Source organism: Aquarana catesbeiana, linkage group LG02, assembly GCF_042186555.1.
Source record: "Aquarana catesbeiana isolate 2022-GZ linkage group LG02, ASM4218655v1, whole genome shotgun sequence".
NCBI classification, from domain to species: Eukaryota; Metazoa; Chordata; class Amphibia; order Anura; family Ranidae; genus Aquarana; species Aquarana catesbeiana.
Window position 1 is genome coordinate 522,902,907 of NC_133325.1, and position 27,336 is coordinate 522,930,242.

General features: G+C 39.2%; 1 protein-coding gene across 1 annotated transcript in view; it reads right to left on the minus strand.

The window, feature by feature from the left end:
• Positions 1–631: 631 nt before the first annotated feature.
• The window catches only part of NFASC (neurofascin), a gene marked incomplete in the record, with an annotated part of 207,251 nt that continues 180,546 nt past the window's right edge, over positions 632–27,336 (minus strand). Inside the window, 4 exon segments of the mRNA XM_073615822.1 lie at positions 632–2,883; positions 19,868–19,937; positions 24,027–24,158; positions 25,612–25,764. Of these exon segments, the coding sequence (XP_073471923.1) occupies positions 2,652–2,883; positions 19,868–19,937; positions 24,027–24,158; positions 25,612–25,764 (587 nt within the window).

The following is a 27,336-nucleotide window of genomic DNA, read 5'->3' on the forward strand; positions in this document are numbered from 1 at the left end:
TTACATATACTCTAGTACAGCCTGGAGCCTTTATATTGAATATAGGAGGCAATCATTCTTTGGCTGAAAAAAATAGACAGGAAGCTAGCTTCCGCTGATGATATTGGAGCAACTTTGAACACATATGGACTATTTCATTGATGCGCCTTTATATGAGTTTGCATGTACTTTTGATCATATAGGAATTGTTTTGCATTTGATACATATCCTTATCTTGATTCATTTTTAGAGTTTTTTATGAACGTATCATTTTGTGGGTGGAATGCATATACATATTGTGATTTTAAATTGCACTTATTAATTGGCACTAGTGCTTTTCTTTAGCACATTCAAATATATAACTAGAGCAGGATTGAATCCAGGCCATAAGCAGTTGCCTCCTGGGGGGATCAGAAAAGTGAGGGGAAAAACCCTCACTACAGCAAATAGGATCATGCTTTATTCATTGGGGTTTTTTTTTTTCTGTCCTCCTTTGGAAGAACTGTGGGTATAGGATCATGGATATGGAGGACTTCTATACGTTTATGTTTTTCTTTTGGTTAAACAAGATGGTCTTTTTTATACCTAACTGCAACTATGTAATGAAATGTTATCTGTGTCACTTTAACATGGACAATATGAAAGAAAAGAGTTGAAATTGAAAAAAAAATGAATTTATTTATTTTGTTTTACAGTGATTAAAAAAGACAGAACGAGGAACGAACAACAGACAGATATAAACTGATTAGTGGTGCTCATGCAGTTCTCTGCTTGCTCCAAACAAACATAAAAAAGGATTCAATGATACTTTTTTTTGTGAAAAAACATTGATTATTTATTTTTCATTGAGGGGGACACTACTGTCTTGGAGGACTTTGCAGCATCTCTTGCAAGAGGATTATTTATTACAAATTTCAACTCTGGCAAGTAAACCCACTCAGCGGAAGAAAATAGTTTTATTTGTTTAGTACCAAGAATCTATATGGGCAAACCAACATTCCATTGGTATAAAGGTGATTAATGTGTAATGATTAGATATAAATATATTAATGTTTCTCTGAGTGGTATTTAAACATGGTTTTAAGTTACTATTTACAAGTCTTACTCAAACATAAAAAATGAAGGAATAGTTAGTGCAAAAGGAGAGAAAAGGCCGAGTGTTATATAAGTATAGTTGGGACATCTTTGTACCACTACTACACAAGATGTGGGTGAAGGCACCCTTTTAATTTTGGGTGACTGTTAAGGCCCAATTTGGCAAAGCTTCAGAACACAGCTTAAGATATACTAAGGCAGTGCCAGCTCCCCTTAATTTGAACACACTCTGATATGGTACAGTATAGGCAGTGGAAGTTCCAGCCTTCTCCTTACACTTGATATGCATAAGGACAGTATGTCTGTCACCACTATTTTCTTAGCATACGCATCCGTAACAAAATGGAAACACATATAGTATTGTAAGGGTGCCACACCCACAGAGAAAAATAAGCTCTTATATGTATGCATATGCATAAGCATTCCCATTAGTGTACACAGTTTCACTTTGGATCTTTTGCAGTTCCCCTACCATAAAAAAACAAATTGCTTATAACTTTCATTCAGCATCTGATCTTTTATAATCACAAGCATTTACAAATATGGGCATTGCCAGGTCTTCTTTACACACCATTGCTGGTCCCATCTCCACCAGTCTAGTGACAATTTTCTTCCAAATAAAAGTAGATGGACAATTGGGTGATCCAAACAGAAGACAAGACAGGAACAGATATGTTCTGCATAGATTGTTAGTGCCACAGAGAGTAAAGGTTTATGTATGTAATGCAGTTATTTTCCATTTGTTGTACTGCTACTGTGTTGCTCCTTTTATCCTTCTTGCAGAAAAGAGCTTAATGGCAGGAGTTGGCTCTTACACACTGAGATAGTGGGATATGTAAATATAGCAGCTACAATCAAAGGTCCATATGACTGGGATTTGTTCAGTGGCAGTACCAGGTTCCCCATAAGCAGTAAAAATAGTAAAAGACACTGTCTGTGGGTAATGATAATGAAGCAACACAAATCCAGAGTGTCTTATTGCCCTATCTGTTATAAGTGTCATATTACAGAATACTCTGGAGCAGAGCATATAACTCATATTAAAATTGGAGGTAGGGAAAAAAAGAATAGTTACCACATATTTATTATATAGGGATTAGGTACATATCTGACTATCAATTATGCTGCTGCAATGTCACATTATAAAGTAAGAATAGTTCAACTCAGTCTGAGAAGAGTTTGACTTCTGGAACTAATACTGTGAACTTTAGAAGTTAGACAGCCCCTTTCTGAAGAAATTCCTACATATTTTGAATATCAGTCATCCACCTGAGGAACTCAATGGAACTACAATTAACAGATTGCAAGGCAAGGCTCAAGGATGTCCCAGCAGGTAATAATACTGTGTGGGGCTTGTACAGGAACTGCAGCAGCTGTAGGAGGGGATTGCGCTCTACACTTCCATGGCTCCTAGTTGCATTTTGGATGGTAGTTGTCCTTTGGATGTTAGCGGAATCCACACTTAGGTGCAGGCTTAAAATCTGAATCTTGCACGGTGAAGATGGAACCTGTGCTCCAAGGAGAGGCAAAGACATGGAGGTGGTAGTAGAGTAATAAGGAAGGTAAGTAGTAGTGTCCTATGCCAAAGAATAGATGGCATTAACCGGTGAAGTGGCTTCTGAACTTTCATTTCCTTCTGTCTCATCTTTGTCCTTTTTAACTGTATACTGCCCTATAAATGAGCCATCTTCATTAAACTGTCCTTCTCCTCCTTCACCATAATCAACAAGGCTGTCATCACTTTCCTGCTGCTTTATGGTTCCATCTATTGAAGTCTGGCTGCCTTGAAGTGGCTTGTTGTCTTCGTCACTTATTAAAAAAAAAAAGTATATTACTTAAACAGTTCTATTTATTAGAGAGGTGAAACAAAATGCAGAGAACCATATCATACCCAGATTTCCCTTTTCAACTGTTTAGAATTCTTAGGGCAATTAAAATAATTGCTTGATTGCTAGAGATTAGTGCATATTTTGAGTGGAGAAATATTAAAACCCCTGTAATGTTTTTGTCTGCAGTCATTATGTCATCACTCATTGTGCCTTAATTACAGGAAGTGAAGCGCAATTTCCTTAATAGGACACAAACAGCAAAAAAAAACAAGCGGAGTTTTAACTCTATCCTACTTTACCCAACACTTAAAAATGTGGTTTTAAATATACATTAAATAAACATAATTATCTACTGCTGCAGAAAGGAAAACAAAGCAAGAAAAAGTTATATCAGCTTGATTCATATTATTATTATTATTATACAGGATTTATATAGCGCCGACAGTTTATCAGTTATTGTTAAACATTTCTTAAAGTGGTATTAAACACAAAAACAAAATTGTAATATATTGCAGCTTACTAATCATTGGATGTTGTGGCTGCATTCGTTTTAATTATAATGCTTTTTTTCCCTATCTGTGTTCACCTAGTGATCTGACCGTGCCTACATTCAGTATAAAGGAGCAACAGAGACATCTTTGGACAGTAGCACCATCAGTCTGGGGGGAGGGGAGTGTTAGATGTACTAGTAGATTTAGATACACTAAAAACTTAAATGCAAACTCCAGCTCACACTTCATAAGATGAAAGAAATGGTGAACCTGTGCAACAGAAAATAAATGAAATAACCAAAAGGTAGGATAGGACTGCTGCCTCCACAGAAGCAATCACCACCGAAGGTGGAGAAAGCTGAGTATGAAAGAAATGTTAATGTGTGGGTGTGGCGCTGTCCTAATTAAAACGCATGGTGCAAATATAGATTTAAATGTGAATGAAATCATCTAGTGTGTGCTATCTCTGTGATAGTGAACTAACTATACCATTGAAAAAACAGTTACGGCAGGAGGCGGAGCCTAGCGGAGCAGACATGCATTGTTAGAGCTCCACACCGCTGAGGAGAGAAGAGAAGGACAAAGCGGAGCCTGCAGGCTCAATAGGTATCCATTTGAACCTTTTTGCCCCAGGGAACAAACTGTGAAAGTTTGGGCAGGAAATATGGTACTGGGAGGAAACCGTGGCAGAAATAAAAATCACCTCACAAAGAGCTCACAGGCACTCACTGCAGCTGAAGCAGCTCCAGTCACCTCACAAGATACAGCATCAGGGCGCTCTCACAGACAGAAAATGTCACAGCAAGACTCTCCATTTGAGTCAGATACAGAACAAATCCTCTCACAAACTTCTCCACAAGCCTCCTCAGTATCCCCAGTAATATTATTACAATTTGAAAAGATGCTTCATAAGGCTTTAAAACAAACCTCAGACCAAATAACAAAAAGCCTAACCAAAGAAATAAGAGAGCTGGGAAACCGCACCGCAGCCTTAGAAATAAAAATGGATGAAATTGAAATTACAACCCAAGAAAATATAACAGAATTGGAACAATTAAAAAAAGAGAATTTAATACTTCAAACTAAGCTCGAAGATTACGAAAATAGAGCCAGACGTTCAAACTTGCGCATAAGGGGAATACCTGAAACTGTGACAGACCTGCAATCTACTATTACTGCTCTATTACAAGAACTAAAGCCAGATATCCCTATTGAACGTTTAGAACTGGACAGAGTACACAGAGCCCTCACAGCCAAAAAGAAAGATGGACCCCCACGTGATATAAGCACAAAATTTCATTATTACAGAACGAAAGAACAAATACTAATTGCTGCAAGAGAAAAAAAGGAACTTAATTTTCAAGGACACAATTATCAAATTTTTGCTGACCTATCCCAACTTACTATTACTAAAAGACGATCCATGAAACCCCAACTAATGGAACTACAACGCCACAACATTATGTATCAATGGGGCTTCCCCTTTTCAGTCAGATTTAACTACCAAGGTACAATTTACAGAAGCAGATCAGCAGATGAACTACAACAAACCCTTTTAAAATTACATCTGACGGAACCCACAAGCAGCAACACTCCCACACGCAGAAGAATGGCATCATCTTCACCTTCAGGCAGCACCCAGAAAATTTCAGAACAAAATGGGAATCATCATTCTCACAAAAGAGGCCGTTATGCCACATCATCCATGGACCAAGAAGATTCAATGGACTGACATCCTAATTCCTGATATCTCTTCATTTATTATACTAAGAGATGGTTCTCTATAAAAAACCTGTATTTATAACTGAATGTAACTGCATTCTGATAGTCACACACTGTGTGGGATCATGTTACATTCCAGTTATATTTCTTATTACTTCTGATTCATATAGCCTTAGAATATATAAGTGAAATAAGGAAATTCTTGTTCAGTTATATATTATCAGGTAATAACAATAGATTTGTTACTTTTTAGGACAAATATGTTCAATAATCCAGAAGTAAAGGAAGCTTTTTCTTTCTTTTCTTAAAACAAATATATTATTACCTAACTAGTTCCTAGAATTATGTTTTTGTTTATTCTAATCTGAAGCAATACAACCTCAATTTTATGAGTTGACATATCTAAACAGTTACATATGAATAAAATATGTAATTGTTTACTCTAAAAGGGTTAAAATCCCAAAATAATTCAAACTATCTTCATCAATACCAAAGTTATTAACAGTACCTTTCTAACTGAATTATTTAGCCTAGGGCAAGACTAACCATATACAACCACCCTGGAATAAATAATTTCAACAAAAACTATATTCTGCACTCCAATTAATGAAACATCATTTTGATGTCTTTTGACATGTCACTTCTCTCCTGTAAGCGGAAGATCCGTGTACCCCCATTAGCCCTCCTCATTCTCCCAACCATATTATGTGGGAGTGTGACGAAGGCACTTATTCCCCTGAGAGAGATATTTATTCTCTTTCACGGGTAAATTGTGATTACTTGCAAAAAATAATTTATACAATGTATCATCTAATCTCATATGTTTTTTGTTTACTCTTTACTCCAGAATTCACTGGTTTCTTTTCTATCTATTCATCTCTTCAGTCCACACAGGTTGATCTGCGCAGTCAGCTCTGCATAACAAAAAGTAAGTCAAAACTATTTGATCTATTGCCATGGCACCACTGAATATACTTTCCCTGAATGTTCAGGGAATAAATGTCCCTCAAAAAAGGACCAAAGCCTTCCGTACTTTCCATAACAAGAAGGCTCACATAGTATGCCTCCAAGAAACACACTTCACCAAAGATTCTACTCCAAAATATATTTCTCCTTTTTATCAACAAATTTACACGGCTTCTGCCTGTACCAAGCAAAGGGGAACTCTAATTGCATTTCACCGATCCACACCATTCACCTTATCATCAGAAATTAAAGACCCAGAAGGTAGATACCTGATACTCATGGGTTATATAATGGATACAGCAATCACAGTGATTTCCTACTACGCTCCTAACAAACAACCTACACCATTCCTCTCACATATATTACAAGTGATTAATACACACAAAATAGGAACAGTGATAATGTGTGGGGATTCGAACCAGGTCATCCTCCCATTTCTAGATAAATCACCTTTTACACCATCCAAAATAACCTCTAGATTACCTTTTTCTCAACTTCTTTCCAAATACAATCTGGTAGATTCATGGAGAGAAAGTAACCCAATGAAAAAGAAATTCACTTATTTCTCGCACCCTCATCAAACCTTCACCAGAATAGATCATATTTTTCTAACAATAGGAATGATACCAGAAATTATTGCATCAGATATAATTCCGATTCCGTGGTCTGACCATAATGCAGTATACACTACTATAGCCTCAGCCATACCAAAAGCGCATGACCCAACGTGGTACTTACCGGACATAATGCTCAAACACCCACTACATCAGATGGCCATTGAACAAGCTTTAAAGGAATACATATCAATTAATAATACAACAGACATCTCCCCAATAACACTGTGGGAAGCTCATAAGCCTGTCTTGCGTGGTACAATACAAAGACAAATGGCACTATTTAAACGGGAACGCAAAAATCTAGCAAAAAAACTAGAACTCAATTTTAATGCAGCCTACATATCATTTCAAGATAATCCATCCCAGAGTACAAAATCTCATCTGGAAAAACGCTCCAAACACAATTTCTACATGAATACAAACAAACCAGGTACATATTTGGCTCGGGCATTAAATTCAACTAACAAATCTTTCAAACCAATACGTTTGAAATTATCAAAAAATGTTTACACTTGTAATCCAGTTAAAATAGTCCATAAATTTCACTCACATCTCGCAACTTTATACAAGACAAACAATGAATTTAATCCTACAGAGGCTGAATCCTTCTTCTCAAAAATAACCTTACCTGAGTTATCTCAGAATCAAAAAAGAAGTTTGGATGAGCCTATAACTATAGATGAAGTTGCTAACGCCATAAAAGACCTAAAACTTAACAAAAGACCAGGCCCAGACGGCTACTCGGCTTTATACTATAAAACATTCTCAGAAATACTTTCTCCCATTCTCACTGAAACTTTTAACAAACTTCTAGATGGACATTCTTTTCGGCAAGAAACACTAATGGCAATTGTTTGTATGATCCCAAAACCCCTTTCTGATGATACTTCCTGTTTGAATTATCGGCCTATCTCTCTGTTAAACCTCGATATTAAATTATTAGCAAAAATAATAGCGAAACGCCTCAATAGCATTATAGGAAAATTAATACATAGAGATCAAGTAGGCTTCATGCCAAATAGACAGGCAGGCAATAATATACGCAGGGCAGTGTTATTGGCACATATTGCTAAAAAACGGAAAATCCCTTTATGTTTTCTATCTCTCGATATTAAGAGGGCATTTGACACAGTATCCTGGCAATATATGCAATATTCATTACAAAAATGGGGTTTTGGACCCCACTTTTTAACATGGATCAAAGCATTATATAATAAACCCAAAGCCTATATAAAATATGCTGGATACAAATCTGAAGCCTTTAATATCAAAAGAGGTACCCGAAAGGGTTGCCCATTATCTCCCTTATTATTTGCCCTTATACTCGAACCCATGGCCCAATACATCAGAACAAACCAAACTATAACTGGCATTGAAGTAGGAGGTATTACACACAAATTATGTATATTTGCAGACGATATATTACTTTTTCTATCATCACCACAGGTCTCTGGTCCTAACTTAATACCAGCTCTTGACGGATTTGCAGCCCTATCCGGCCTTATGATTAATCCTAAGAAATGCCTAGTGCTTAATATTTCACTCACAAACATGGAATTGATCCCGGCTAGGGCTGCACTCCCATTCACATGGGCAGAAAAATCAATCCCATATCTTGGAATTCATTTAACAGCATCTCATTCTGACTTATTCTCAACCAATTATCCTCCTGTATTAAGACAGATCACAAATCTAATAAAACAATGGTCGCAACTTATTTATCCTGGATAGGGAAGATTAATGCAATCAAAATGACTATTCTACCCAAATTGCTTTATCTATTCAGAGTCCTCCCTATTCCAATTCCTTCCTATTTTTTGAGAATAGTACAAAAAAGAGCAACTTCGTTTATATGGGGCTCTTCTAAACCACGTATACCTATACACACACTACATCTTCCCAAAAATAAAGGAGGCCTGGGATACCCTAATTTTACTAACTACTACAGAGCAGCACATTTGGCCAGTCTGTCCAAATACCATGCAAAACAGGAAATCCCATTATGGGTATTTATAGAGGCTTCAGAAAATGACCCTCTATTAATATCAAATTTATTATGGCTTGATCCTAAAGACCGCTTTAAAATTCATAATCCCATAACTAAACACTTCATATCTCTCTGGGATAAACTAAAAACCAAATATCAGTTACAATCTCCACACAATCCTCTCCTTTCTTTTATCAGAAATCCGGCCTTTTATCCGGCATGGATCTACCCAAATTCTTTTAAAGCTTGGACAACATCAGGCATTCAGACACTAAATGACTTCATAGCATCTAAATCATTCCTTTCATTCCCATCGCTTAGAGAAAAATATGATCTACCAAACTCTGAGATATTTAGATATCTCCAAATCAAAAATTTCTATACACCATTCCTAAAGGGGGATACACCATTATCCCAATTATCCATTTTTGAATCAATCTGTACAAAAGATCCATTTGCTAAAGGTACAATTTCATCACTTTATAATCAATTATATGGAGTAGCAAATCTTAATAGACCCTCTTACGTTCAGAGGTGGGAGGAGGACCTGGGACGAACTTTAGAAGACACGGACTGGTCTAATATATGGCTCACATCTAAGTCATCTTCACCCAACATCTTAGCACTGGAGACAAATTATAAAGTCCTAACTCGCTGGTACCTTGTACCCGCTAGAGTGGCAAAATATTCACCTAATACCTCAGCTCTTTGTTTTCGAGGATGCCCAGAAATAGGCACATATTTACACATATGGTGGACGTGCCCAGTAATCCAAACCTTCTGGAAGGAAGTCTTCGTGATTGCATCTAAAATATTTAAAAAAATAATACAACCAGATCCATATTTAACTTTACTTAATCTAAAACCGGAATGGTTAACACTCTCTCAATTCAAACTTATGATCCAACTAATAACGGCTGCAAAACAAACAGTGGCCAAGGCATGGAAATCTCCTACATTGGTACTAGCAGAAACAATTCACAGAATGAATAATACAATGTCCCATGCTAAGATGGTAGCCATCGATCAAAATCAAATTCCAAAATTTGAAAAACTTTGGCATCCTTGGATAAAACAACAGTTCCTGTCAAACTTCAATGACTCTGTCCTGTTGCCATGGTAACAGATTAAATGACTTACAGAGACACCCATTCTAAGGCTTCAAAGAGAACTAAAAAGAATAATAAACTGACGAGCGGGACAACCTTGTGGACCATACCTCTACCTTTCAACCCTTTTTCTTCTTTCTCTTTCCTTTTCTCCACCTTACGATTAAAGCTCATTATCAGAATTTATTTGACCTATATACACTCTACTTGTAAACAATATGTATAGTAGGTATAAATCATTTAAATACCTACAAAAGTAACTAAGGAAATGATATATATCTTTAATTTAGGTTTACGTGAACCCAATGTTTAATATTTGAAATTTCATGATATTTACCTATATAAACCCTACTGTAAAACAATGAGCTTACTTTATAGATCCTTGTAAACTTACTCTATGTATCTTTATAACATTGTATACTCAATAAACTTCTTTTGACAAGGAAAAACCAGTTACATATTACAAATGTGAAATGGTACCATATCCGAATAGGCTATTGCAGAAGTAGTGAACGAAAAATATATATAACGCGTGAAGTTAATATAATCCACTCTAGCACATAATATATGTAATAACACTCCCGTAGACGTCCAATGACGAAACGCGGAGGGCGTGGCCTAATCCTACGTCTTGCATCATCTCCCAGGGAACACAGGATTTGAATCTGGCTGTTCTACTGATGACATTTTTTGCCTTATATGAGCTAGCAGTATGTGAGTACCGCTCTGTCATCTCTTTCAAATAAAAAACGTTTTAATGGTTTTACGCTATGGGCATTCCTTTTCTCTTTTATGTCTAAATTTCACCTCGATCCTGAAAGTGCCAAGGACTGCCACACAGTGGCATAGACTGTGACTGCTTGTCACCCCTGTAGATGTTAAGGAAGCTGGTGAGTGTTTGCATAATAAGAGCACGAGATACAACCACTTGGTCACCACAGAAAATAAAGATTAGAAGATGTGTTTTGGATACACCTGTTTATCTTAAATGCCAGCAAATTTTATAAGGACTGTTTGAAATCACTATTGCTGCACTGAGCACAAGTCACTTTTTTATATACGCACTTTACGATTATTTTTAGCAACTACTTTCTGTTGCAGTTTATATATATTTTTGGTTCACTTTTTCCCTGGATTTCCTCTCCCACCCCCTTCCTCCCCCCCCCCCATCCCTTTATGCATCTACCCATGTATGTTTTGGATATTATGTGCTAGAGTGGATTATATTAACTTCACGCATTATATATATTTTTCGTTCACTACTTTTGCAATAGCCTATTCGGATATGGTACCATTTCACATTTGTAATATGTAACTGGTTTTTCAATGGTATAGTTAGTTCACTATCACAGAGATAGCACACACTAGATGATTTCATTCACATTTAAATCTATATTTGCACATGCGTTTTAATTAGGACAGCGCCACACCCACACATTAACATTTCTTTCATACTCAGCTTTCTCCACCTTCGGTGGTGATTGCTTCTGTGGAGGCTGCAGTCCTATCCTACCTTTTGGTTATTTCATTTATTTTCTGTTGCACGGGTTCACCATCATATTTGTTTATTTACACTTCATAAGACGTTACAGCAACTGTTTTGCTCATTTTGGGATAAAGGTTTTACATAAACAAATAAAAGCTGAATATTGTAAACACCCTTGTCAGTAGTAAATGGTTTGATCAACCCTCTAACTACTACATCTTGCAGGACATCTTGTTCTATTGAAAAACAGCAGACGCGTTGGCTGGATCACCAGGTCAAAATAAAAGAAAGTCTAAAAAGAAAACAAATGCAGCCATCACAACTAAGAAGCTGCAATAAAGGTTTGCTTTTGGGTTTAATACTACTTTAAGAAAGTGAGAAAGCATTAAAGGGTGTTATATAGTACAATGCATATGGTTAGTAAGATATATAGGTCATTGACTGCAGAACTTTGTGCAAGGTGTATCACATCTCTTTAATACTGCAATATTTTCCTTTACCTGTAACATGTTAGAATGAGTATTTATCTGTTCTATTATTAGATGAGGAATTACAAACTTTTATTACACTACTGAGTTAAAAGGATTCAGAAAGTCTATGTAAACATTCCATGTTTCAGATTAATTGCACCTGGTGTGTTAGCCTATATTATTTAAATCCAAATAATGAGCTGATTCCTGAAGTATTTTTGGAATTATGAAAAAATAAATGTTGTTTGTCATCCTTTTACAGTGGGGATCGAAAGTTTGGGCACCCCAGGTAAAAATGTGTATTAATGTGCATAACAAAGCCAAGGAAAGATGGAAAATTCTCCAAATGGCATCAAATTACAGATTAGACATTCTTATAATATGTCAAAAAAAGTTAGATTTTATTTCCACCATTTACACTTTCAAAATTACAGAAAACAAAAAAATGGCGTCTGCAAAAGTTTGGGCACCCTGCAGAATTTATAGAATGCACTGCCGCCTTTGCAAAGCTGAGACCTGCCAGTGTCATGAATTGTTCTCAATCATCATCTGGGAAGACCAGGTGATGTCAATCTCAAAGGTTTTAAATGGCCAGACTCATCTGACCGTGCCCCAACAATCAGCACCATGGGTTCTTCTAAGCAGTTGTCTTAGAAAACTGAAACTGAAAATAGTTGACGCTCACAAAGCTGGGGAAGGCTATAAGAAGATAGCATTTCAGATGTCAATATCCTCTGTTCGGAATGTAATTAAGAAATGGCAGTCATCAGGAACAGTGGAAGTTAAAGCAAGATCCGGAAGACCAATAAAAATATTAGACAGAACAGCTCGCAAGATTGTGAGAAAAGCAATTCAAAACCCACGTTTGACTGCACGATCCCTCCAGAAAGATCTGGCAGACATTCGAGTTGTGGTACACTATTCCACTATAAAGAGATACTTGTACAAATATGGTCTTCATGGAAGCGTCATCAGAAGAAAAGCTCTTCTACGTCCTCACCACAAAAATCAGCCTTTGAACTTTGCAAATGAACATATAGACAAGCCTGAGACATTTTGGAAACAAGTTCTGTGGACCGATGAGGTTAAAATAGAACTTTATGGCCGGAATGAACAAAGGTACGTTTTGAGACGAAAGGGCACAGAATTTAATGAAAAGAACCTCTGTCCAACTGTTAAGCATGGGGGTGGATCAATCATGCTTTGGGGTTGTATTGCAGCCAGTGGCACAGGGAACATTTCACGAGTAGAAGGAAAAATGGATTCAATAAAATGTCAGCAAATTTCGGATGGTAACTTGACGCCATCTGTGAAAAAGCTGAAGTTAAAGAGAGGATGGCTTCTACAAATGGATAATGATCCTAAACACACCTCAAAATCCACGGGGGATTACATCAAGAGGCGTAAACTGAAGGTTTTGCCATGGCCTTCACAATCTCCTGACCTCAACATTATTGAAAATCTATGGATGGACCTTAAAAGAGCAGTGCGTGACAGACAGCCCAGAAATCTCAAAGAATTGGAAGACTTTTGTAAGGAAGAATGGGCAAAGATACCTCAAACAAGAATTGAAAGACTCTTGGCTGGCTACAAAAAGCAATTACAAGCTGTGATACTTGCCAAAGGGGGGCAGTACAAGATATTTAACTCTGCAGGGTACCCAAACTTTTGCAAACACCATTTTTTTGTTTTATGTAATTTTGAAAGTGTAAATGATGGAAATAAAATCTAACTTTTTTTTGACATATTATAAGAATGTCTAATCTGTAATTTGATGCCATTTGGAGATTTTTCCATCTTTCCTTGGCTTCGGTATGCACATTAATACACATTTTTACCTGGGGTGCCCAAACTTTCGACCCCCACTGTATGTATCAGTATTGGACAAGTATGTTTGCAAGCCATTTTCTCTAGGGCCTAAGCACAAAATGTGTTTTAGACTCCCAGTGTGGTTGCACAATCAGTTTTTACAGAATGCACATAATATCTATGAATAACTATGAATAAACATTGCAGTAAGGGACCTATTTAAAAAGGCTTCTGAGAAATATAAATGCTGACAGTTATATGTTTCTGAAGAAGGCCAAAGCTGACAAATTTGCTCATTTATAAAGATGCTCTCTGCATTTTCTCCAATCACTTTTGTCTTAAAATAGAAACATTGCACAATAGTGCAATAGAAACATTACTGAAATAATGTAATATAAATATTAAACAAAAGTGCTACTCTAAAACATAGGGGGCACAATTTCTCTAATCCATTTTTATACGAGCAGCTAAATACTAATGTGCAATCCTTATCACAAATTTGTAAAAAAAAAAAAAAAAAACGTTGAAAGAGCATTGTTGGATGTGACTTATCTGTCTGACAACAGGTCATTTACTGCACTCAGAGGCTGCAAATAGAATGCCTGGGGTGTTCCAGAGCAGCTTCTTCACCATGATGTCCTAACTTTAATAAATTGAATAGAAATCAATAGAAGCGATTCCACAGTACAAATGGGGAGGGAAGTGTTGATCTCTGTTGTCATAAAATAAAGTCTACCTTTGCTTTATAGTATGAGTTAAATTACAGTGATACATAATGTTGCTTACTTAATGTATGATAATGAGCTTATTAAACATCTCAAGGAAAGGCAGCATCTGGCATAAAGTTATGTGTTAAATATACAAATGCATGTGGTGTTCAATTTATGAACTATAATGTATAACTAGAGGCAAAACTTTCATTTTAGCTTTGGATAGAGTGGAGAGGGATTAGAACACCTGTCAGATTTCTATTGTAGTTGTCGCCCCTGTTAAGGAGATTTACTCTCTCTATTTGTGCTGTTTACCATTATCATTGAAAGTGAAAGTAAAAGTAAAAGAAAAAACAAAGGTTTGGGTTGTCCCCAGAAAAGTAATAGGTGAAATCTTCCAATAGGGAACTAGTTCTGGTGACCAGAAACTGCTCTTTAATTAGGTGGCTGCCTAAGGCCTCGTGTCCACCTAATTGCTCCAGTTTTGAGGGACATAGGACTGTTTTCACTGCGAATTTTCAAAGCAGCTGTTCAGCTGCAATTTCCACATAAGGTTAACAGGGTCTTTAACAATAGCTGGTTGTTAAGGAGCAGGCTGGGAGGCCAGCCGCCATGTCCTTAACAACCAATGGCTCCCAGCCTCTTTGGGTCTAGTATGGAGTTTAAGGGGAACCCGTCAAAATAAAAAAAAAAGAAAATGCCGTGGGGTCCCCCCCCCCCAAATCTAGATTTTGAGGGGAAACCCATGCCAAAACTTATTAAAAAAATGGCGTGGGGCACCCCCAAAATCCAAAAACAATGTCCCCTGGTGTAGATTCAGCGTTAATCACAATGAATGCTGCAGCTGACTCAGAAAAAAAAACAAAACAAAAAAACAGGTCCACGCCAGTCGCTGGCTCCCGCTGTCTGCCAGCTCCTCCGTCTGCCAGTTCTTAAATAGCTAAGGGGTGGGACCACTAGGCGACCCTTACAAGGTGGCTCCACCCCCTTGTAACATCATTGATCAGTGCATGCTGGCTCGATAATGTCACAAGGGGGCAGGGTCACCCAGTTACTTTATCGAGTATCCTCGCCCCTTGGTTATTAAGAACTGGCAGACAGTGACGCAGGCAGACAGCGGAAGCCAGCGATGGGTGCAAATCTCTTTTTTTGTTTTTCGGGTCGATGGCAGCGTTCATCGTGATTGACGCTGGATCTACACTGTTTTTGTGTTTTGTTTTTTTTTTATAAAGAAATTGTCAAAAACTGTCTCTGTTTTTATTTCTTTTTGACACTTCTTTGGGTGAGGAAGTAGGAGTACAATGGGGGGGTGGGATCTTGGGGTTTCCAGATTCCAATAACCCCCTGCCCACAAACTCCCAAAACCATCAGCCAGAGTTGTGGGAAAGAGGCCCTTGTTCCCGGGGCATGTGACCTGGTATGGTCCACGAGGGGGGCACTCTTCCCCCCCCATTTCCTGGCCTGCCAGGCTGCATGCTTGGATAAGGATGCGGTGTTAATTTTGGGGGAGACCCCCACGCCAGTTTCTTTTTAAGTTTTGGTGTGGGATTCCCCTCAAAATTCATAACAGACCCAAAGGGTCTGGTCACTGTTTTTTTTTCTTTATTTTTCATTGCCAGCAATTCTTTGGTTTACATTCAGCTGTCAGTAGGGAACCCGGCGTTCGTCTTCCCAGCCTGCTTCTTAAGAAGCAGCTATTGCTAAAGACACCGGGGGCCAACTACTCTGAAAATTTCCATCTGAACCGTACGTGGAAATTGAAGCTGATTTTGAAATTCGCAGTGAAAACAGATTGGGAATTTGCACAGGACATGTGTGACTTTTGGAGCTCCGCCAGCCAATGAGGAGTGACATTGTGTAAGTGCATGTCACCCCTTCTATTCACCGCACAAGGGTCTCAAGCTGGGAAAGCCTACCGAGGATCTCAATCTGGTAATTATTATTTCACTTGAATTATTTTTCCCATTATGGGCGTGAGTAGGGCCTCATGTCTAAGTTTTGCCTAAGCCTAAGAGGCATCACAAAGCCTATAGCTTTCTCTGCTGGTGACCTGGGGGTCCCCAAGGAATTCCCTTAATTTGCAGGGATTTCCTCTCACTTCCCGTTTGGCTATGGGCCAGGAAGTGAAGGGAAATCTCCGCAATGGGACATAGATGGTGAAAAAAAAAATCTGATAACCTTATAACCTTCCCTTGCTCCCTTGCTCCAACCAAAATAAAAAGAAAAGTTTTGCATATAGTTCTACTTTAAATATATAGATGCAAAGGGGAAAAATAATGACAATATGATACCATTAAGTGACTAGCTAAAAAATCTTAAAATGCAAGCTGTTTGTCAGGTATAAAGAGTATAGCTAGTGAAGAATACAAGGGCTTCAAACAATATTTTAATTTTTTTTATCAATGTTAGCATCCTGAAGCACATACACCAATCAACCATAACATTATGACCACCCACTATAACCTTTTGAGGCATGGACTCCACTAAACCTCTGAAGGTATGCTGTGGTATCTGTCACCAGGACGTCAGTAGCAGATCTTTAAGTCTTGTAAGTTGTGCAGTGGGGCCTCCATGGATTGCCAGCACATCCCACAAATGTTCAAATGGACTGAGCTCTGGAACTTGTTATTGTGTTCCTCAAACCATTCTTGAATTCGTCCGACCAGGCTGTGGCGGAACTACCAGAGTCGCACTTGCAACTGGGCCCTGAAGTTGCACCACCGTGGGGGGGGGGGGGCCAAGCAGTGTTGCCAACCTCCCATCATCAGCACCATGACATTATGAAAAAAATCCTGATTTCTACCATCGTAGGACAGGAGAATCAGCCTGTTAATCAAGGACAAGTGGCTGCAGCTGAGCCGAGTCTCTGTGATAGGCCAGCGAACACACTCCCCCCCCGCATGGATGTGCAGCTCTGCCTGAGAGAGGGAGGATATGTTGGTGGGAATTACGAAAAACAGCAGCCTGCTACACATTCCCAGCTGTGTCAATAATGCTTGAGCCACCAGTCTCGGCCTGTGGGTGAATGAGCACTGCAGTACACTGTGATCAGTGAACTGTCCCTATCTTCCTCCCTTCTCTCCCCTAACTGTCTCCCTCCCCCTCTCAGTTCTTCCAAGAGCTTCTCAAACTTCCCTTCTTAGCACTTAGGCAGCCCATACATTAATCACTTTTTTTTTTCATTCAACCATCATTCACCCTAACGGACCAATCTGCCTGTCGTTTTTTCGAGCGAACCCAACCAGACCACCTATTGCGGCGGACACCCGCCAGCAACCGATCTGCTAAAAACAGATGGATGGTGGTCCTATTTCCCATCTGTCCGGCAGATCGGATCAGATGACAGTCAGATGGATACGGACAGACGGTCCGTTTCCTACAAACCGCACCACAGAGAACAGCGGGATGTGTCCGAGCCTCCTCTTGCTGTCCTGTCCCTGCTATTGACAGCGCTGTTCTCTGTCTCTATGGCAGCACATTGGAACCCAGTGCAGTACCGCTGCTAGGTGACTGGCAGGGGGCCCAGCTGTCTACAACCAATAGTTCTGGCCCTCCCCCACATGCACCCATCAGCCCCATAATGTAACCGGCACTGGGGCCTAATAGACTGCCACCACTGCCATATAGACAGAGACGCCAGACCAGTGCTGTCAATAGCAGTGGCAGGACAGCAAGAGAAGGCTGGGGACCCCACAGTGGCAGAACATCAGGGCCCGGTCACAAGTCCAACCTGTGCAACTCTGGTAGTTCTGCCACTGCATTGGCCCCTTATATGGAGTTCCCTAGTGTGCTGGAGACATATCTCTTGCTTTCTGCCACCGTGAGGGGGCCCAAAACAGTAGGAAGGGGGCCCACAGCAGAACATGTGAAAGAGTCCTGTTGCGGGACTGTAATAAAGGGCCCCGCAACAGGACTATAGGGCACCCAGGATCAGTGGGGGGGCCACAGGACCGATTGGGGGGGAGTAGTGGGGGGCTCTTCAAGATTTCCTGCACCTGGGCCCTGATTGTTCTAGTCACACCCCTGAGACCATGCTACTTTTCTCTATTGCCCTATGGTCCAGTTCTTACGCTAACATGCCCATTGTAGGTGCTTTTGCCTGTGGACGTGGATCCACAGGAAAAAGGCATCTGACCGGACACACTGACCGGTCTGAGGCTACACAGCCCCATACACAACAAACTGTAGTGCATTGTGTATTCTGACACCTTTCTATCAGATCCAGCATTAACTCTTCAGCAATTTGAGCTTCAGTAGCTCTTCTGTAGGATTGAACTACACCGGCCAGCCTTCACTCTCCACGTGTATCAATCAGCCTTGGCCGCCCATGGCCCTGCCTGGTTTTTCTTTCTTGGATCACTTTTGGGAGGCTCAGCAGAGACCAGGACATCTCCCCAGAGCTACAGTTTTTGAGCTCCTCTGACCCAGTCATCTAGGCATTAAAATTTGACCCTTGTCAAAGATGCTCAAATCCTTATGCTTGCCCATTTTTCTGCTTTCGGCACATCAACTTCAGGGACAAAATGTTCACTTGCTGCCTAATATATCCCACCCACTTTTAGGTGTCATTGCAACAAGATAATTAATGTGATTCACTTTACCTGTCAGTGGTAAAAATGTTTTGGCTGATCGGTGTCCAGTAGGATTCAAGTTAGTTTGAAAAAGGTTAATGTTGTTATTTCTCACCCTTCTTTATGTCACAATCTACTGGTGTGGCTAGGTTATTTTATAAACATTAGTATCAACAAGGAAAGGTTTACTTTAACAGACAAATAACTTTATCCTACCTTCCAAAAAACCTTAATGGAAACAAATAGAAATATGATAATTATTTAGGAAAAGTGGATAAAGAGAATACAGAAACGTAAAAAAAACAATGAAAGGTAGGACACATATAAGGGATGGAGAAAGAGAAGCACACGTACTGCTATAACATGGACACATATTTTGACACATCAGTTTCAATTAATCAAAGGAAACAATCCACTAGCTCATGAAAAAATTATGTTCAATTACATTTGTATTACAGTTAAGAGATTGAACCTGGCTTGATAGTCAGATTTTGCTTAGTGCATTGTTTATCTTTACAATCCAAAGAGATGCACACATGACTTTATAGATTTTGCTCAAAAACATAGCAGACTATTGGTTGTTTCATAGGCAGGTTGCTGGCACACATAACGCACAGAAGGTGACACGTAAGCAATGACGTGCCTCACCTGTGCTCTTTCCTGGAGAGCAGGAAGAAAACAAAGGCACATATGTTATAAGCACAGGCCGGTATGACACAGCAGCAGAGAACTGTTCTTTGTGTGACACTGTGACTCTGTGTGTTGGTCACTGACTGACTGATACTGACATATTTCTGAACCATTCTGTTTTCTGAAAACAAATATGTGACAATTATGAAATGTCTTGAGTAAGTGTAATTTATTACACATATCATGTATCTATAATATAAGTGTACTTACAGATATGGAAGCATAAAATGAATATATTACAAAGTGATTTATTAGTGGTATTTATCTGTAATGTAGATACTGTACATGTCAGATTTTTTACAGGTAATAATACATCATTTTGGAACCTATCCTTACCTGTAATCAAATGATCCATCTTCATCCTTTTGATCTTCAGGACCTAAAGCCACTTCTTTTTTCTCTCGCACTAAAGAGTACAACAGAAAAAAAGTACACTTTATAAATATTTCCATGGGACTCCATCACTGAATTTATTCACTAGTGAAAATGTGTGTATAGTATAAAATGGGCATAGTTGGGGATACCAAGAACAAACAGTACTGCTTCATGAAGCAGGATGTGCAGAAGAGGAGTATTGGGCAATATTGCAGCAGACAGTATGTGCAGGAGAGAAGTGGCTAGGGTACAATGATGGGGAATATGTGCAGGGAAGGAAAGCATACAGAATGACAGAGAGCAATATGTGCAAGGAATGGAGTGCCAGAGAATCAAGCATGGGGCAGAGAGTGCAGAGAGTATGAAGGCAGAAAGTATGTGCTGGAAAGGAGTGCGGATGGTAAGAGAGCAATACAATATTTGCAGAAGAGGAGAGAAGAGTATGAGTGCAAGTAGTATGTGTAGAGTTAGTGCTTGAGGGTATGATGATGGGCAGTATGTGCAGGAGAGGAGTGCTATATGGTATTATGGCAGTCAATATGTGCAAAAGACGACTCTGGAGGGATTTACAGTGGGTATTATGTACAACAGAGAAGTACTGAGGATATAAGGGTGTGCAGATTTTACAGAATGGAAGTATGAATGGTATAAGGATGGGCAGTATCTGTAGGAGAGGAGTGGAGAACAGGATAAAAGTGTAGAGTGTATGAGGTGGTGCAGTATATGCAGGTGGGGCATGCCAGAGGGTATATGTGAAGGGTATGACAGTGGCCAGTACACCCTCTGCACAACAGATGCCAGTGGGCAATGTAAGACAGAAGTGCAAACAATGACCTTGCATACATTTTGCATTTGTTGAAAGATTACATATTCTTTGGCCAATCTGATTTCTATAAACACTTTTTGGCAACTAGAATAAGGGATGCCATGCACAGATAGCCTTATGATATTGTGGTAAATTAGTGTTTCTAGAGTTTGCTATATTTTATTTACATTTACTGCGATATTACAATGTACAGAAGTTTTTTCCTAACAGATGTTTTTTCTTTTTTAAATTGTATTTCCCATATATTCTTTTACATAACTTATAATATTGCATTAAAGTGGAGTTCCACCCATTTAGAAATCAGCAGCTACAATAATGCCACATACACACGATCGGTCATTCCGAAAACAAAATCCTGGATTTATTTCCGACGGATGTTGGCTTAAACTTTCAAACGTCAAGAACACGGTGACGTACAACATGTACGACGAGCCGAAAAAAATGAAGCTTTTTTTCGCTTGATTCCGAGCATGCATAGAATTTTGTGCGTTGGAATTGTGTACAAATGATCAAAATTTCCGACAACGGATTTTGTTGTTGGAAAATTTGAGAACCAGTTCTCAAATTTTTGTTGTTGGAAATTCCGACAACAAATGTCCGATGGAGCTTACACACGGAATTTCGTCGGAATTTCCAACAACAAGCTCACATCGAACATTTAGCTGCTGATTTTTAATAAACAGACACTCATCTGTCCCACGGTCCAGTGACGTGGGCGCACAAAGCCTCGCTCCTCTCCCCCTTCTCTCCGCCATGCCAGGATTGTAACTGTGGGCGCCTGGCTGTGGCTTCACAGCCGGGCGCACACTGCACAGCCGTGCTGCATGTTGTGAATGGCCGGGCAATTTTTTGGGACCTGTGACATGTCCCAGAAGATTTCAGAGAGGGGGAGAGGTGAACTTCCTTCCGGCGCCGTGGCGACAGGGGAGGAAGTGGGAGCTGGGTGCCTGTCAAAACTGGGTACCCGCTCCCCCCCAAATAAATGACATGCCAAATGTGGCATATCAGGGGGTCACCTTTACTTGAGCCCACAGTCCATAGACCCCAGCCAAGCTATTCAGGCGATCCCATTATATTAGAAAGATTCTCAGCTATGCTGGAACAAGGCCTAAAGAAGGCTGGGAGGAAAATCACAGATGAGCTGAAGCAAGAATTTCAGAAGCTGGGCTCTAGGATCAACAATATTGAAAATAAGCTGGATGTCACTGTAGGCAGAATAAACCAAAACACAGATCGCATTTGCGACCTGGAAGTGCGATTAGAGGAGGCCCTAGCAAAAATTGATGACCTGGAGTACAGGTCTCGCCGATATAACTTTTGCATAACAGGGTTACCTGAATCATTCACAGATACCCAATAATCCACTACAATGCTGTTGACCTCTTTGTTGCCAGATGTTCCTGTTCACAAAGTGGAATTGGACCGTACCCACAGGGCTCTCGCTACCATGCGCCCGGAAGGTCCTCCTAGGTACAATATTGTGTAACTCCACTATTACACAGTGAAAGAAAGCATCATGCAAAAAGCCTGTGAACTGCCTTCAATCAAGCTACATGGTCACGAAGTGCAAATATTCGCAGACATCTTCCCAGCTATGGTGCAAAAACGCAGATCCTTCAAGCCTTTATCCTCTCTTATTCCCAAACCCAACAAAGATCACAGCGATGCAGCCAACTACCGACCCATATCCTTAATTAACACAGATTTGAAGCTATTCACAAAAATTTTGGCAAACAGGATGTTGACGTTCCTAGCTGACTATATCCACTCTGATCAGGTTGGCTTTCTGCCATACAGACAGGCAGCTGACCAGGTCAGGAGAGCAATTGACCTTACATCCTTACTACATTCTTTCTGGGATAGCGACACAAGCAGAAAGCTGATGTTGTTATTTATTGATATCCGCAAAGCATTTGATATGCTCTCATGGTCCTTCCTATTTCGGGTATTGACTAGGTGGGGTTTCCTACTATCTTGTTGCCCTCGTTATACAGCTCACCCTCAGCTCAGATACTTTTACGGGGCCATGTGTCAGACTCGATCCCCATCTCGGCAGACACCCGACAGGGATGCCGTTGTCTCCTTTACTATTCGTGATAGCCATAGAAACATTGGCAATAGCGATCCGCCATAACCCAGACATCTTCAGAATAGAAAGCGGGGGCAAGAGTCCTAAGTGCGCTTTATTTGCAGATGACCTTCTGTTGTTTCTCATGTCCCCCCCTACCACACTACAAAATTTCTTACCCTTATTACATCAATTCTGGAAAATTTCTAGGCCTGCTAGTCAATCACGATAAATCAAAACCGACTTTAACTCTTTAGAGTATCAAATCTGAATTCCCTTTTTCATGGCAACAGTCGTCTCTCTCTTATCTGGGCATCAAACTGACTTCCGATGTACCCTCACTATATAAAGCCAATTACCCGCCCTTGTTTGACCGATTACTCAAAGACGTGAAGACATGGTCTGATATGAATTTCATCATGGATGGGAAGATTCACATCAGTTAAAATTACTTTCCTACCAAGGTTATTATATTACTTTCAAACCCTGCCTATACAAGTTCTGTGGTGGCCACGTGCCATTTCCAATCTAAAATCCTTCATTATATCTGGTGTACCAAAGGTCCTTGAATAGCTCTGGCTATGATGTATGTGTCCAGACCTGGGGGGTATGGGGGTGCCTGAGTTTTGGAAGTTTTATGTGGTAGTGCAGTTGCTCAACTACTTCAGCTCCTTAGCCGTCACTATTGCCCTGAGTGGGTCTCATTGGAGTCCCAAGCGTGCACTGCGCTGGAGGACCTCCAAAGGACCTCATCCTTTGGACTTCCTAAAAGCACTGTAAAGCTATTTTGAGTCCAATGCTTTCCCATTCCTTATGTTCCCCCCTGGCATGCAGCCCAATAGATTTGAATGGTGGGTAAACAGGGGACTATACCACATAGGCGACTACTTAGATCACAGAGGAATACGTTCTCCCTCGCACTTCACAGGCAGTTTGGATATGCCCCCCATGGAGAGCTTCCGTCTACAACAAGTCGGATCCGACCGGGCGGTATGCACTATGTCGGAAAACAGGTGCATGCAATACTCTATATAGGAGGTACAATATATTTGTATGGTGAATCTAATCCATTAAGCAATGCTTGAGGTTATTGCTAAAAAGAAGGGTCAGGGTTTGTTTACTTTTTCTATTAATGCGCCCCCCCCAGTTTAAACCTAGATGAAGACCACACAAATTTTTCCACACATCTAGTCAAAAGTACATACAGTCAAAAGTGTTCTACCTACCTGGATATTTGCCTCCTCGACTCCTCTTAATGAAGCACACAATCAACAGGATAAGTACAAGCAGAGCAACAGCACACATGAGCCCAATGAACCAGCCTTGAGTGGCAATGTCTACTTGGTTTTTTGTGTAAGCTGCCAGAAGTAGAAAAAACATCAGTCATATGCAAGAACTATACCTGGTGTAAACATGGCAACCAGCAATGTTTATGTACAACAAATAATACATAACCCACACAAGGAGGAAGAAAACAGTTTAAACAGTATTCAAAGAATAATGAAAGCTTGTATATCATCAGGACTGTAGAAGACAGAGCCCCAACCTTGTCCTTCAACTCAGACAGTAGTCTTTTTAGAGTCTCTTTACAGGATAGAAGGTGGGTATGTATGGGTCAATCACACAGTTTCTCTGGAGCTCATATGAAGAGACCAAGTAACCGGGTTTTTTAGGGGGGCTGTTGAGGATCGAAGAAAGGAACCTCTGTAGTTAGACAATCAAAACAGCAAAGGAGAAAAAAACAGAACTTAGCCTAAAGTAATAGAACAAAAATGTGTGGAAAAAAATTTACATACGCATGCATATTTACAAAGTGACATCTTGCAAGAAACTTACGTATAATACAACATTAGATATAAAACATTTATTCACAGCATATGATTTAAAGAAAATCTAGCTTACCAATAAAATCACAAATACTCCTACTCTTAATTAAATAGGAGAGCATATTCACATACATATTTTGCAGTTTGGTAAGGAAGATCACTAATATTTTTAACTGATCACTTAATAGTAAGTCAGATATTTTGCAATGAAAATGTGGCTTACTGTTAACAAATGTTAAAGCTTAATCAAACAAGGAAGATGCGTGGAGCACCAATCAAGAAGATATTAGCATATACTAAAAAATAGCAACTTACATTTAAAACTGATAAAAGCAGTTTGATGTCACTCGGCAAGTCTCAAATGCACCGCACCATTTTATGCTTCATCAATGAACAAGCTTGTTTAACAAAATATTAATCCAGAGCAACCAATTTAACTGTATTTTCTTTAGTGCAATTTAAGATTATTTCTAATTGCTTGCTATTATGTACTGAACTATGCTGTGATTTTTTAACTGCCTTATTAGCCTTAATAAGCCTGTAAAGAACATATAAAATGCAAATGACCCCCCTAAAATTATTAACTGGGTAAAAGCTTTAGCCTCTACCTTCATTTAGATAAAGGTAAACTGGTTAAATTTTGCACACATTAACTACTGCATTATATTGAGCAATATATACATAATTTACAAAAATTACATTTGGCATAAAGTCACACACAGATGGGTAGATAGATACAGAAGTACAGATAGACAGATTGGAAAAACAGAGGTAGAGAAACCTTACAGATAGTATGTTAATGTATTATCCACAAAATGTAATAACATCCCAAAGTATACCTTTCCCCTTTATAACCTTATCTTTACAACCTTATAAAAACTGTAGTACTTTTCAATTTGAATTTTGTTTTACAAACTATTTTTGTCATTACAAAGATCAGAAAGATTGTACCTGTGTTTCCATTGAAGGAACACAAAGCCCTCACCTGAGCTTGTCTCGAACGTCACGTATGGGCTTGTGACTGAGTGGTGCTCCCGGGAATAAACCCGTACTCGGTAGGTCATCCCGGGGACCAGGTCAGACAGCTGAATTGAGGGGGGATGACCCTTAACGGGAACAGTTCTGTTCATGTTATTACCTGATAGGAAAGAGCTAAGGATGAATGTCGGCTGAGTTGACAGCAGGAGATGGAGAGGAAAGCCAGAGCAAAAGTTTCATGCAATGTGCTGCAGACCCACATACGCACAGATAAAGGCTTTAAAAAAAAAACTGTGCTATCAAACATTCTTGCTGTAAAAACTGCTTATCTCAATGCTCAAAATGTAAAAATCTTACATGTAAACGTAAAGAAACAACCCTAATTTAGTTCCCAGCCCTTGCCTAGTTTCTACAGAGGTACAAACACAATGCTTTTTTTTTGTATTTTGGGGAAGAGTTAGAAAATGTCAGATTTTTTATTGCTGTGTCCCAGTTTAAAATATTTCTCCTCATCTTTTTTAAACAGTTGACCTCCATAAGATTTTACCCTTCATGTCCAGGCCATTTTTTTCTATTCAGCACTGCGCTGCATGACCATTGCGTGGTCATTCAACACTGTACACAAATTAGATTTATACCATTTTTTTCACACAAATAGAGCTTTCTTTTGGTGGTATTTGATCACCACATTTTTTTCTATTTTTTGCGCTATAAAACGAAAAAGATCGAAAATTTAGAAAAAAAACCCAAAACAAAAAAAATTCTTCATAAATTTAGGCCAAAATGTATTCTACTACATTTGGTAAAAAAAAGAACCCAATAAGTGTATATTAATTGGTTTGCATGAAAGTTATAGTGTCTACAAGTGACGGTATATATACTGGAATTTTTTTTTCCGATCGATCAGTGACTTATAGCAGGACTGTGATAGTGCGGTGGGAAGTCTGACGCTAACCGACAGTGTTGTAAACACTGACTGACACTGACATCTCCAGTGACATTAATACCGTGATCACTGCTAAAAATATGCACTGTCACTGTACTAATGAACCTGGGTAGGAAGGGGTTAAAATCTGGGGCAATCAAAGGGTTAACTGTGTGCCTAGCAAGTGTTATTGTGTTAACTTTGTGCTGTTTTAGCTAAGGGATGTTACAGTTTTCATTCCCTGCTTTGCATGGAGACAAAAACCTCCACATCACTGCTGTCATTAGAGAGACATAAACCACAGTATTTCCTTTACTCATAAGCAAAAATAAAATAGAAATTAAAGGCCTTTTAGGGAATGGGAGCCTGTATTTTAGGCTGCATCACTGTATTATGGCATGTGCAAAACCTTTTATTTATTTTACATAAATTTATCATATGAACCTGATCCACTATATATACCATATTTGTTATTTTTATATAGATGTAGATATAGACGTGCACAATACACATATGCATAAACCTGGCATCTAGACATATTGACCACTTGTTTTATACAATTCTTTGTATAGTGTTCCAAAACCTTCTACTACAGGCAACTGATGCCATACAATCTGTAAAAGACAAGTGGAAACCCATTAAAAACATAATTGTAGCAGACGTCTGCATTGCAGTCTGTACACCACATGTATAACTGTGCACAATGTTTATCATTTATTTAATCTATGCTCAAAACATTAGAAGACACTTCCATTTTAAAAGTTGCTTCACCACTAGTGCATCCATGTGGCTCTGTCTGTCAATAGT